The following is a 13,645-nucleotide window of genomic DNA, read 5'->3' as shown; positions in this document are numbered from 1 at the left end:
GGAGAGGTTAGGGGGTTATTTGAAGGCCAGAAGAGGGGGTTCAGGAAATATTTCTTTAATGATACCCCATATGGATTCCAGTAGCAGGTGGTGATAACTAGAGGTTTGTGATCAGAGGGGTTTTTATTTCTGTATTGAAGCAGGTTCGTTTGGGATATGTGGGTGGCAACACTGCCTATTTTCTAAAAGTGAGATACTTAAATTTTCATATTGTTGGTATGCAAAACCCTATTCAATTTTTTATAAAAATGACAGTGCAAAGTGTCTCATATTTAACATAATTTATTAACACAAGCAGCACAAACAGGTTTCTTATTTGTTTGGTTTTAGAAATTATAAAGTCAAAATGCAACCTAACTGCTGTCAATTGTTTTCGAATGGCTTTTTAATCCTTTCATGCCATGATACAGATTGACCTTGCTCATCCATTGCCAGCAATGGACACACTAAATATGCTGGTGCAAAGGAGTTAGTTGTTGATACAAGCTCTCATCTGGGCTTTTTGGTTAACTTGTTTTCATTACCTGTTCTTTGGTACAGGCAATAGTAAAGATGGGGAAAATGCACATAAACATTTTCATAATAAAATGTACAGTTCAACTAATAAAAACAGATGTACAGGTTTATCACATAAAAGGCATGAAAAATTCTGCCAATAGAATCCTCTACCACATCAGTGCAAAAGCTATTGGCCTTCTAAGGCGACATAAATGTACTCCTTTAATATAAATATTCATCGCCTAACTTACTCTAATTAGCATTCCTGATCTGTAATGTGAGCACACTTGCAAGAAATTTTATCCTGTGCTGAATTCATGAAAGCATGTTGAATACTCACTGTACTTCTGGAAAGGCAATTACTGAAGATCTGGAATTGCTGTCCTAAGCCCATTTTTTCTTAAGATGTGGTTTTCCACCTTATTTACTAAGATCATTTAAAAAAACCCAATCAAATATTTTTATTATTTTTACTAACACCATTTTGCATATAATCATTGACGCTAATAAAAACAACTTAAAAAAATACAAATCTTTTACTACAAATCTTCAAAATCAAAACTAGGGTTTGCACAGAACAAGTAAATATGAAAACACTTTTACATCTTAAAATCTTTACATGACTTTAGAGCATTTGTTCAGCGTAGCCATATAGTATTCAGTTGTGTCTGTTTTTTTATGCTTGTGTCCATTTTTAGCACTTCTCTAATTGCCATGGTAGCATAAGTGGATGGAGGAAGAGAGAATTCCATCTTCAAGGCCTTGAATTTACCTTCTATTACATAAAGAAAAGATTAATCGGCACATATAGTATACCTCCTCTGGGCATTATTTAAATTGGGCTGAAGGGCTCACACAATTAAAGAAATCAAAAATTAATTTATCAACCATGGAAATGTGAAATGTCAATTCATGCTACAACTTTCACATGTGTGTCAGATGTGAGACATGGAGTTTGCCCATAATGGGAAAAGTAGTGTTTCACTATTTATGTAGCAAATTTTATTTAAAAAAAAAAAAACAACAACGTTTTAGTCACACAAAAATTCGATATTTCAAGACTGCCTTCCTCTCCTCCTACAACCCTGGATTGTAAAGTAGTAAGGCCTATATGTTATAGTTGGCTGTAAACTTTATTCAAAAGTTTCCATCACACAATCCTGACATGTTAAAAGTTCTTAAAATTTTAAGCTATACTAATTCTCCTAGAAACAAATATTACACTTACTAATACCAGTTTTAATAATATTTCTGATGCTGTTCTGCTAACATGTCATCAATCCTATTTTAAACATTTTCTCAGTTGTAATTTTAGCCCCAGTTAAGCAAAACACTAAAGCATGCACTTAAAACATCAGTCTCCCACTGAACTTCAATTAAACACATAAGTAGTCCCAATGAAGTTGAAGGTGAATATTCACATGCTTGAAGTCAAGCACATGGTCAAGTGCTTTGCTGAATTGTGGCCTAGGTCTGTCCCTCTTCAGTGAAGCACTTAAATATGCTCATTTGATTCTGTAGACAGCTAGACACAGAGTATAATGTAGTCAATATGATCTGCTGAGCAAAAGCTTGCACTTTTGAAAAATCAGGTTACTTATATAGGAGCCTAATTTTAAGCACATCCTTTTGAACATTTTAGCTTGATGTTTTGTCAAATGTAACCTTTTTATTTATTTTTACATTCAATATGTGTGATGTGTAGCAGTTACAACATCAAAGCAGTAGTTAGGTCAAACTTTATTGTTTACAGTGTATAAACACCTGCAGAAAAACTTTTACTCTTACCTGTAGCAAGAATAGGTGGTGGTTTTCCTTCCAGCTTATCCAAATCCGTATTAAATAATGGAATTCTAGGATCATCATATGCAACCACCTCCCTTTATGAAACACAGGATGAAGTTTTTTAAAATACTCAGTGTGACCGAATGCACCCCTTATTCACACCCTATACACTATTGTAATAATCTTTGTACAAAATATTATGAGGTGGTATTTGAAAACTAATAACTCACTGGTCAATAATATCATGATGAAATATGCATAGCAACATTATATGTAAAGTTATAAACAAATTGAAATTAGGTCTGAAATATGTTTACCAGACAAGTCAGAGTGAACCAGTTTCTCAAAGACAAAAGACAAGCTGACACCTCAAACCAGGTGTCATCAAAGTTGATGGGCAATCACCTGTCAAGTGGCTATACTTTGGAAAGTGGGAGAGCAACAAACTGATCTGCATTTTAGCAAACAATAGCATGGAACCTCTTTCACCATGAGACTCCTTGTCTTTGTCCTCACAGCATGAATGAACTTTATCTAGGAGTAACCCTTAAGACAATGCATTTCAAAGGGGAACTAGACTATGGCCTTGGCTACACTCGCAGATTCACAGCGCTGCAAGTACTCCACCTCTCCAAGGGGAATAGCTTGCAGCGCTGCGAGCGAGCATGCAGCGCTGCAGGCGCTGATTACACTGGCGCTTTACAGCACTGCACTCGCTGCGCTCGGGGTTTTTTTTTTCACACCCCTGAGCGCAGCAAGTGCAGCGCTGTGAATTGCCAGTGTAGCCAAGGCCTAAAAAACTGATGGGCAAAAAAACAGCCCAAGGTATCTCTCCCACTTTCACCTAAGATGACAAAAGAAACAGCCTTTTGACACTGGGAGCAGATCCTGGCCTGAGAATTTGGTCAGCAATGTTACTGGGAACATGTGGTAAAGGATTTCACCTTGAACCAAGTCTAGTTTGTTACGTTTTAGTTACTAGAAAACATTATATGCTTATTTCTCTTGTAACCATTTCTGACTCTAATGCCTTATATTTGTACTCACTTAAAACTTTCTCTTTGTAGTTAAATACATTTTGTATTCTTTAAATCAAAACGAATCCAGTGTTGTATTTAAACTAAATTGTGTGGGTAACTCCATTTAATATTGGAGTTTGATCTTGATCCCCTTAGAGGGGCAACGGACCTAAAACTGTCTAGGAGAGGGCTGAACAGTGCAGGACACCAATGGGGGGGGAGAGGGAGGGAAATTTGGGACTGGGAGTGTGTTGGGGTCACCCTGAGAATGGTAACCAAGGCTGGTGGTAACTAGTGTGAGACTGGAGTGTGCTGGCAGGCTGCAGCTATACAGAGAGACTCAGACTGTGACCTGCATGCTGTTTGGCTGTTTGTAAGGGGCCCAGATTGGGAGCTACAGCAGCAAAGCATTGTGAGGCACCCCAGGTTGCAGGGCTAAGGTGACAGTCCCTCACTGGTCTAGATTGGACCCCGGAATGTCATACTCAACAATTACAAGTTTTTTATATCTAGATTAAAGAGAGATACCACATGAGAGAGGTGGATTTTCTGATAAAACACAAGTTGGTTTTTGTGAATAAAACCTACCACTGATGGACACAGACAAAAGATTTAATGCAAACACATATGCTAGTTGGTGAAGTTTCTCTCCACATCACAGGTTTTTTCTTTGTAGGTTTGTCAAGATTTCTAATTACACAATAAACATGGTTATTAGTGGATGGAAAGAACTATGCCAACTAAAAGAAAAATAGAGTTCTACAACAATCAGAAGTATCTGAACTTCTTCATGGCTGGTTTAAGTACATACTCTATTTTTCCTCTCCAGCACATCATAGGAAGTCGTGTATAATGGCTACACTGAAGAGCAATCTTTTAATTGCCCCCATCCCAAACCCTGCTTATAGTTCTCATCCTCTTAGACCAGAAGCTCTTCAGAGATCATGTCTGCCTGTTTTGTATAGTACCTAGCATAAGAGGGCACTGATCCTGGTTCTGGTCTGCACATGCTACAATAATAGGGATTTAATAGATAAACCATAATTAATAATAATGTGTAAACAACTGAACCTTTCATATACTTTTTGTTCATATGCCAATCTAAGAAAGAGGTTGAGACTAACTTTTCCTCAAAATAAATTGCTCAGATTAAAAAACAGAATCGCCTCCTCACCCCCACCACACACACACACACACACACACACACACACACACACCAGGGTTTTTTGGTTGCAAATATTAATATACATGATTTACTATGTCTACAGATTATCTAGGGCAAGTCTAAAATAGTCACATTCCTGGTCAATAATTTTACTTTTCTCATATTCAGAACACTGTATTTTATTTTAATTGCTTGACTGAAGATGCAAAAAGAGTCACTTGCTAAAATGTATCAGGACCAAATCCTGCTTGTCTACTTTCCTGTGGGCATCCTAGGCTTGAAGTACAGTGGGAAATGTCACATTTATGCAGGGGTGAAAGTAACTTAAAGGACTTAACAGTACGGCCGGAGTCCTGAGCGGGGGGCGTGGCCTCAACTGGAAGAGGCGGGGCCTCTCAAGATTTAAAGACCCTGGGGCTCCGTCTGTGGCTGGGAGCCCCAGGGCCTTTAAATCCCCGCCAGAGCTCCGGCAGCTGGGCTCGGATTTAAAGGGCCCGGAGCTCCCGCCGCTGCGGACGGAGCACCGGGCCCTTGAAATCACCGCCGCGGAAGCCAGTCCAGTCCGGAATAGCGTACTGGCTCTTGCCGGTACACTGGACTGGACCGGCTTACTTTCACCTCTGCATTTATGCTGTGTGTAGGGGGATGCGCATAACCCTCAGTGGAATACAGTGGGGACCATCACTCAAAGAAGAATCCACAGTATCTCGAGTGTTAGTACACAGTGCTCCACAGCAGATCAGAGCCAAGGGACCAGTGAAGCAGTGGGGCCTATGCCTTACTGGTCTGTGCATAATGTGTTTGGTACAAAGATCTGTATTTACTGCTCCTGCCTACAAACTAGTATTGATCATAGCCTAGCTACACATGAGACCACTGTTCGCCAGCTCTCCTGTATGTATTCTGGAGACATCCTATTATTTCCAAATACATTTCACTGTATCCAGTGTTCCCTGTAATTTTTCCCACCCATCTGCAGAATAAATTTTATGTGCACCAATATGGAGGTGATGCATGACACACGACCTTCATATTGGTCCCCATAACAAAATACGTGTGGCGAGCATGGGGCCAACGGGTTCGGAGTGTGGGAGGGGGCTCGGGTAGAGGGTTGGGAGGGGGATGGGGGGGAGGGCCCTGGCTGCGGGTGCAGGCTCTGGGGTGGGGCAAGGGAGGAGGGGCTCAGGGCCGAGGAAGAGAGTTGGAGTGCAGGGGTGTGAGGGCTCCGGCTTGGGGTGTGGGCTCTGAGGTGGTGTTTGGGGTGCAGGGGGGTGCTCCTGTGGGGAGAGAGGACTCCACCCAGCTCGCTCTCCCCTCAGCAGCACCTGGGCTGCGGGTGGGGAAGAGGTGCCTCTCCCTGCTGCAGCAGCTCCAGGCCTGGGGCTGCAGGATAGGCGCCCCCTCCCCCAGCCCTGTCCAGTCCAGGCTGGGGTGCCCTGGCTGCAGCAGGTCTGGGCCACCCCAGCCACCGCAGGCCGGGCTAGCTTGGGGCTGGGGAAGGGGCACCCCTCTCCCAGCTGGTCCCGGGGTGGGTTTCCTGAGCGCCTGCGCGGTACTAAATAGGTTGCTGCACAGCTTACAGGGAATTTAGCTGTATACTATTACTTACCATCTGACATTCTGGGGTCGAATTATGATTTTTCTATATGCTCCAGATAATGAATAATCTCGAATTTTATGTCTCATGTTGCTGATATCAAGGTTGTCAGCAGCTAACATTTCCTTGTAGGCATCACCAACTACAAGAAAAGGAAATATTTAAAAAAAATTAAAGCTACTTAAAATATTAGTTCAGATTAAGTTTTAAGTGATTGTGCAAATTAAAAAAAGACTTACTTTTATGCTTTGGATATATAACATCAAACCCAGGTAATGGCATCACTATATCATGGATAGTATAATCATCAACATCTGCTTCTTCAATATGAACAGCTGTCCCTACAATTCAAACAGTTTTTTATTTAAAATACATAGGTAAATGACATTTTTCTGTCACAGGCATCTACTGTTAACTGAATTTAAAAATAAAGTTCTTGTTTTAAACATATCTGACTATAGATGAATGAAGCAAATGTTGTGTTGTATCTTCATTTACTGACACACTTTACCTAAAGAAAGGTGTAACAGTCTTTAAAGTTTAAAAAGAAATCATGCAAAGAGACAAGAATTTGAAAAAAGAAGAACAGGAGTACTTGTGGCACCTTAGAGACTAACAAATTTATTAGAGCATAAGCTTTCGTGGACTACAGCCCACTTCTTCGGATGCATATAGAATGGAACATATATTGAGGAGATATATATACACACATACAGAGAGCATTAACAGGTGGGAGTTGTCTTACCAATTCTGAGAGGCCAATTAATTAAGAGAAAAAAAACTTTTGAAGTGATAATCAAGCTAGCCCAGTACAGACAGTTAAGAAGTGTGAGAATACTTACAAGGGGAGATAGATTCAATGTTTGTAATGGCTCAGCCATTCCCAGTCCTTATTCAAACCGGAGTTGATTGTGTCTAGTTTGCATATCAATTCTAGCTCAGCAGTCTCTCGTTGGAGTCTGTTTTTGAAGTTTTTCTGTTGTAATATAGCCACCCGCAGGTCTGTCACTGAATGACCAGACAGGTTAAAGTGTTCTCCCACTGGTTTTTGAGTATTTTGATTCCTGATGTCAGATTTGTGTCCATTAATTCTTTTGCGTAGAGACTGTCCGGTTTGGCCAATGTACATGGCAGAGGGGCATTGTTGGCACATGATGGCATATATCACATTGGTAGATGTGCAGGTGAACGAGCCCCTGATGGTATGGCTGATGTGATACTCAAAAACCAGTGGGAGAACACTTTAACCTGTCTGGTCATTCAGTGACAGACCTGCGGGTGGCTATATTACAACAGAAAAACTTCAAAAACAGACTCCAAAGAGAGACTGCTGAGCTAGAATTGATATGCAAACTAGACACAATCAACTCCGGTTTGAATAAGGACTGGGAATGGCTGAGCCATTACAAACATTGAATCTATCTCCCCTTGTAAGTATTCTCACACTTCTTAACTGTCTGTACTGGGCTAGCTTGATTATCACTTCAAAAGTTTTTTTTCTCTTAATTGGCCTCTCAGAGTTGGTAAGACAACTCCCACCTGTTTATGCTCTCTGTATGTGTGTATATATATCTCCTCAATATATGTTCCATTCTATATGCATCCGAAGAAGTGGGCTGTAGTCCACGAAAGCTTATGCTCTAATAAATTTGTTAGTCTCTAAGGTGCCACAAGTACTCCTGTTCTTCTTTTTGCGGATACAGACTAACACGGCTGCTACTCTGAAAAGAATTTGAAGTTTATTTTACCTCCTTTAAGTACAAGGTCTCCCGATACAGCTTTAAGTCCATATTCTTCTATTCTCTTGCTCACCATGTTATTCCATATATAACTCTGATAGCTATGAATATACATCAAACGATTATTCCTTGGTATCTGTAGGTGAAAAATGTTTAACTGAATAATAGGTATCTTTAGTTACTTTCACCACTCAGCCACACTTAATGGATAAATACTGAAACAAGTCATTTTTCCAGTCACAGAGTTAACATGCAGATGTTTGGTTTGTATGCTACACTCCTGGTCTTATTTTGAGAGGAATTTACTTGGAAAGAAAGAGAAAAAAAGTATGCATTATCCACTCAATACAAAAAGCTCATTTTCATTTTGTGTAACAGTTTGCCAAGTGTTTTGTTGATGTAGAAACGAGTCCCATTTTCAATTCTAAAGCAGTACTTAATTATTTTTCATAGATGTGTAGGTCTTAAGGAACTGATAAGACCATTCAGTCTGACATCCTGCATAACACAAACCATGAAATTTCACTAAGTAATTCCTGTGTCAAGCCCAGTAATCCAAGGCTGAAATAAAACTATTTTCGGAAAAGATCCAATTTTATCTTTTTAAATCAAGACTTCAAAGTGATGGCAATTCTATCATATACCTTGTCAACCTATTCCAACGGCTAATTACCCTCACTGTTAATTTGATTTGATTCTCTAAAGGCACAAAGAAAATCTGATCTTAAATCTTACACACAAGTCACAGATACCTATATAATTCAGATGAGTTTAATAACCATACAGCTTCCATATTAGCATGCAACTACATTTAGAATTCTGTTCTTCCATCAATGTGCATTAATAGGAAACACCCAAGTTATTCATTACACATCATTTTGAGTCTGGACCCCTCAGTAAACAATGTGGACAGTACTTCAAGGGAACACAGAGGAGAGGAATGGATGGATTTAAGAGGTTTATACATAGTCCATTTAAAATGTAGTGACACCACAAAAACAAAACACACACAGACAAAAAACCTCAACCTTTTTACACTCACTATGCCAAATGCAGAGACTATGTTCTTCAGTCCATACTTTGAAAGTCCACGTAGAAGTTGTCCTTCCACACACCTTTTTACAGGCAGTTTTTTGAGGGCTGCAGCTGGATCTTTAGTCTTTGCCCACTCTTCTCTGCATTTAACTAAATATCCTTTCTCAGCTGTAACAGTAATTTAAGATTAACAGTTTAACTGCAAAACAAAAAATTCAAGTTGATTTAAAATATTAATGTAGCTGAAAATCTCAGTGCAAGTAGCGTGCTTATGTCTTAGTGAAAGTTATTTAAAAAAAAAAAAGAGCCAAAGTCTTCTAGATTCTCTACTGGAACAGCTGACTCATTTGTTAACCTGTCTTTAAAATGTAGTAGGAGTACAGGACTCATGACATGGCTAATTTAAAGCAAACGTACAAACATGTAAATATAAAGGGTTAAAGTACATTTAAAATATATTCCTGTTCAATAGGGTTGTTGGTACATAAATCCACCTATACAACCTAATGTTTACTCCCTTCTAATAAAAACAACAAAGGAGTCTGGTGGCACCTTAAAGACTAACAGATTTATTTGGGCATAAGCTTTTGTGGGTAAAAAACTCACTTCTTCAGATGTAAAAACCTCACTTCTTCATCTTTTTGCATCTGAAGAAGTGAGTTTTTTACCCACAAAAGCTTATGCCCAAATAAATCTGTTAGTCTTTAAGGTGCCACCAGACTCCTCGTTGTTTTTGTAGATACAGACTAACACGGCTACCCCCTGATACTTGATACCTTCTAATATGCATTCTGTGGCTAAAATGGAAGATGCCCTTTTGAGCACAGAATCATAGGACTCGAGAGGTCCTCTAGTCCAGTCCCCTGCACTCATGGCAGGACTAAGTATTATCTAGACCATCCCTGACAGGTGTTTGTCTAACCTGCTCTTAAAAATCTCCAATGATGGAGATTCCACAACCTCCCTAGGCAATTTATTCCAGTGCTTAACCACCCTGACAGTTAGGACATTTTTCCTAATATCCAACCTAAACCTCCCTTCCAGCATGACTGTAAACCACTGATAACTACTCTCTGGGAACGATTTTCCAACCAATTATGCACCCACCTTATAGTAGCTCCATCTAGGTTGCATTTCCCTAATTTGTTTATGAGAAGGTCATGCGAGACAGTATCAAAAAGTCAAGTCACTAAAGTCAAGATATAGCCGCCCCAGGCTGGGTTAACTTTTTTGCAGCTCTTTTCAGCCCAAGCGGAGTTGTGCTGCCAGGGAGTGGCAGATGGGAGACTGCTAAAGGCAGAGCTGATGCAGAGGTTCAGGTTGTGGGGTAGTTTTTCCATGGGAAAGGTAATCCTGCACAACTCATAACAAGATATGCAGGGAATCTCTACAAAGAAATCCCCACCAAGATACTCAGACAACAAGTCCCCTTCCGGTTGCTTTTTTACTACAGGAGGGGGTGATCCAGGCAATGAACAATGGTTTGTTGTTAAGAGCTTGCTGAAAGATTTTAAACAGAAAGGACAGTTCCAGTGCTGACAAAGTTTACCGTATGCAAAAATGTGAATATCCATATGTACTTCAATTTAAAAAAGTTCAACTTTCTCTCCATAAATACTGTTCTGTTCAATTATGTGTAAAGTGTTTCTTAGAACCTACCTCCAGGCCGTGGTTTTAATATTAAATCCATTACTTCATTCCAGTTGTTTTGTAGAATAGCTCTAAAATGAAACAGAAAATTTATTAGCTATTATTAAAACAGGAACAGGTTTTAGGGATATATTTAAGTTCCCCGAAAACCAAAATATTCTGTAAATTTTACATTTCATCTACAGCCAATATTGCGCAAGACAACTGCTACTGCTGCTTACATAGATTCTGTTCCTGATGCTAATGTTAAATTTGACACACAATATCATGACTGAAACTTTACAGAGAGAAAAAAATAAAATTAAAAAAAAAACACACACAGATGTAACATGCTAAAATACAAATTTCAAAATATGATTCTTTAGTATACACAATAAAATCATCAATTATTAAAAAAACCCATACCTTCCAACTTGATATGTAGGAACAGCCGTGGTTCCAAATCTTTGCATTCCATAATAATTAATAAATCCAATTTCCCTGAGAGAGTGCATTGCTTGCTGTACTTGATCATCAGTTCCTGTTATATTTCTAATAACATACAAAATTATTTTTAAAAATCCACTCAACAGTAAAACCATCTCAAATTACAGCCATCAGATCAGTTCGAACTTGTACTCTTGTGCTCCTGAAAGCAGTCATTATCAGTGTTAAAAGTCAACATACATTGTATACTGCATTTCTAAATCCAGCAAGTTCCCTCCCCCACAGCTTAATTGAGAAAAGTTTCAGAGTAGTAGAAAAGTAGTCTCAGATCCCCTGGTATTCTCCCTACTTTATAGCTGAAAAACTCTGACTTGATTAAGAAGCCCATCAATGGCAAAGTCCTGGCATATAGCAGCATTTTACCTGAGAACAACTGTGAAATGGTTCCCTTGCAGTTCTCCCAATTTCAGCGGATGGTTCTTGTAACTAAAATTTCCCAACTTAAAGTTCATCAAACATTTGTTCAAATGAGCAAGTCTTTGTGCAGTGATTCTAAAAAGAAAGGGGAAAAAAAGTGACCAAGCTACTCTCAGAAAAGCTCATAGATAAGTATTTATGGAGAGGCCAGAGTTTCAAGCTAAAATACTATTATAAGAAAGAGAGTATAATTCCCTTAGTTTCTCTGCTTTTTGTATATTGGCTCCAAAAATATTCTACATTAATCATCTAAAAGGATAGGGCACATTATTCTCAAGTCCCATCCTCACAAGAAAACTAATCCATTACTGACAAATCTATATCAACAACAAGTTTCCTGGGTTCTATGTTGGAAGATTGATTGGCAAAAAATGTTAATACAAAGTTATGGTTGCCCCATGCTCATTCATGCCCTTCCCTTTCCCATGGAATTGTGGGAGAACTTGTCTGTTCTTCTAAGTACACAAGGGGGCAGGGGAAATGTGGGAAGGTATTATCAGCATGAATGATTTAGCCTAAATCCTCACAACAAAGTCAGCTTGTTACCAGCTTAAAAGCCTGAGGCTACAGCCGGAGTTCCCAACATTTTTGCGAGCATGACCCCATTTTGATTAATTATTTCCTTCAAGCATCCTAGCATGGAGGACACCATTTTGTCCTCTGCACTGCATGACCTCATACTTATGGTGCATGCAAGGTCATACTGTGCAAAGGATGCCATTTTATAGAGCAAAATGGCGTCCCTCCATGCATCGTGACCTCACATGCACTGTAACATGCAAGGTCATGCTATGCAGAGAAAAATGGCATCCTCCGCACACTAGGGATTGCCAAGACTCCATCTGGAGTCATTATCCAGTTTGGGAACCGCTGACCCACAGCCCACAATAAGCCAGGTAGTCGGGGACTGAAAACACCACTAAACTTGAATGAGGGAGCTGTGTGTGTGGATGGAAGTGGGGGTCAGGACGACACCCAACTTAGCTCTGCAGTGAAGACAAACCCTTACAGATGCTACAGAATGCTTTGTGAACAGAGCACATAAGCACTATAGGACAAAGTTTTACACCTTCTAAGGCAGAACTCAGGTTTAGGTCACAAGGGATCTGACCACTGCGGAAAAATGCTGTGAATAAAAATGCTATCCTCCTGAACCTGTGTTTGAAAATGATTAAGCTGCTAGTACAGATGGGACAAAACTGTTTTCAAACACTTACAGAAAGCATGACGGAGTGGGTGGATCTAGGAATCCTTAGAGATTTCAGTGTACTGAACTGAGAATCAAGCATGCCGATCCCACTAATGGTTACAGGCACTGTATATGCCTTTACTTGAGCAGCAAGCTAAGCACATCCCCCACCCCCGGATGTCAATCCCACCTTTTACTTGTCTCTTTACAAGAAATTTAACTGGTATTGAGAAATGTTCAGTCTAACTGGAGAAGTGAATAATTTGTGGTTACAAGGCAGAAGCAAGAAAACAAAGAATCCTAGAAGGAAGACATCAATTAATCATATTTCTGTACTCTGCTTTTTAAAATCTAGCTCTTCTGCCCTGCTACAGAAGCAACTGTCTAGTGCAGGAGTGGTCAAACTACGGCCCAGGGACCACATCTGGCCCTTCAGACATTTTAATGCGGCCCTCGATCTCCCGCCGAGGAGCAGGGTCCGGGGCTTGTTTGCCATGGTTCCACGCAGCTCCCGGAAGCAGCGGCATGTCCCCCCTCCGGCTCCTATGTGCAGCAGCAGCCAGGGAGCTACACATGCTGCCCCCACCCCAAGTGCCGCTCCCGTAGCTTCCATTGGCCAGGAACTGCAGCCAATGGGAGCTGCAGGGACGACGCCTGCGGACAGGGCAGCACGCAGAGCTGTCTGGCCACACCTCCGCGTAGGAGCCAGAGGGGGGACATGCTGCTGCTTCCAGGAGCTGCTTAAGATAAGTGCCACTCGGAGCCTGCACCCCAACCCCCTACCCCAGCCCTAATCCCCCTCCAGCCCTCCAAACCCCTCAGTCCCAGCCCGGAGCATCCTCCTGCACCCCAAACCCTATTGGGGGGAGGGATAGCTCAGTGGTTTGAGCATTGGCCTGCTAAACCCAGGGTTGTGAGTTCAATCCTTGAGGGGGCCACTTGGGAATCTGGGGCAAAATCAGTACTTAGTCCTGCTAGTGAAGGCAGGGGGCTGGACTCGATGACCTTTCAAGGTCCCTTCCAGTTCTAGGAGATGGGATATATCCCCCGCCCCCCCCCCCCCCC

General features: G+C 40.7%; 1 protein-coding gene across 4 annotated transcripts in view; it reads right to left on the bottom strand.

The window, feature by feature from the left end:
- Positions 1-266: 266 nt before the first annotated feature.
- The window catches only part of PUS7 (pseudouridine synthase 7), a 46,707-nt gene continuing 33,328 nt past the window's right edge, over positions 267-13,645 (bottom strand). For all 4 annotated transcript variants that reach the window (XM_034766363.1, XM_034766373.1, XM_034766389.1 and 1 more), the window contains 9 exons: positions 11,338-11,466; positions 10,894-11,019; positions 10,498-10,559; positions 8,846-9,006; positions 7,813-7,939; positions 6,304-6,405; positions 6,077-6,206; positions 2,287-2,378; positions 267-1,273 (listed from right to left, as the gene is read on the bottom strand). In XM_034766363.1, the coding sequence (XP_034622254.1) occupies positions 1,137-1,273; positions 2,287-2,378; positions 6,077-6,206; positions 6,304-6,405; positions 7,813-7,939; positions 8,846-9,006; positions 10,498-10,559; positions 10,894-11,019; positions 11,338-11,466 (1,066 nt within the window). In that variant the 3' untranslated portion in view covers positions 267-1,136. The remainder of the gene's footprint in view (positions 1,274-2,286; positions 2,379-6,076; positions 6,207-6,303; positions 6,406-7,812; positions 7,940-8,845; positions 9,007-10,497; positions 10,560-10,893; positions 11,020-11,337; positions 11,467-13,645) is intronic.

Source organism: Trachemys scripta, chromosome 1 (genome assembly GCF_013100865.1).
Source record: "Trachemys scripta elegans isolate TJP31775 chromosome 1, CAS_Tse_1.0, whole genome shotgun sequence".
Taxonomy (NCBI): Eukaryota; Metazoa; Chordata; order Testudines; family Emydidae; genus Trachemys; species Trachemys scripta.
The sequence above is the reverse complement of the archived record's forward strand: the minus strand, read 5'-3'. Positions and strand labels throughout refer to the sequence as shown.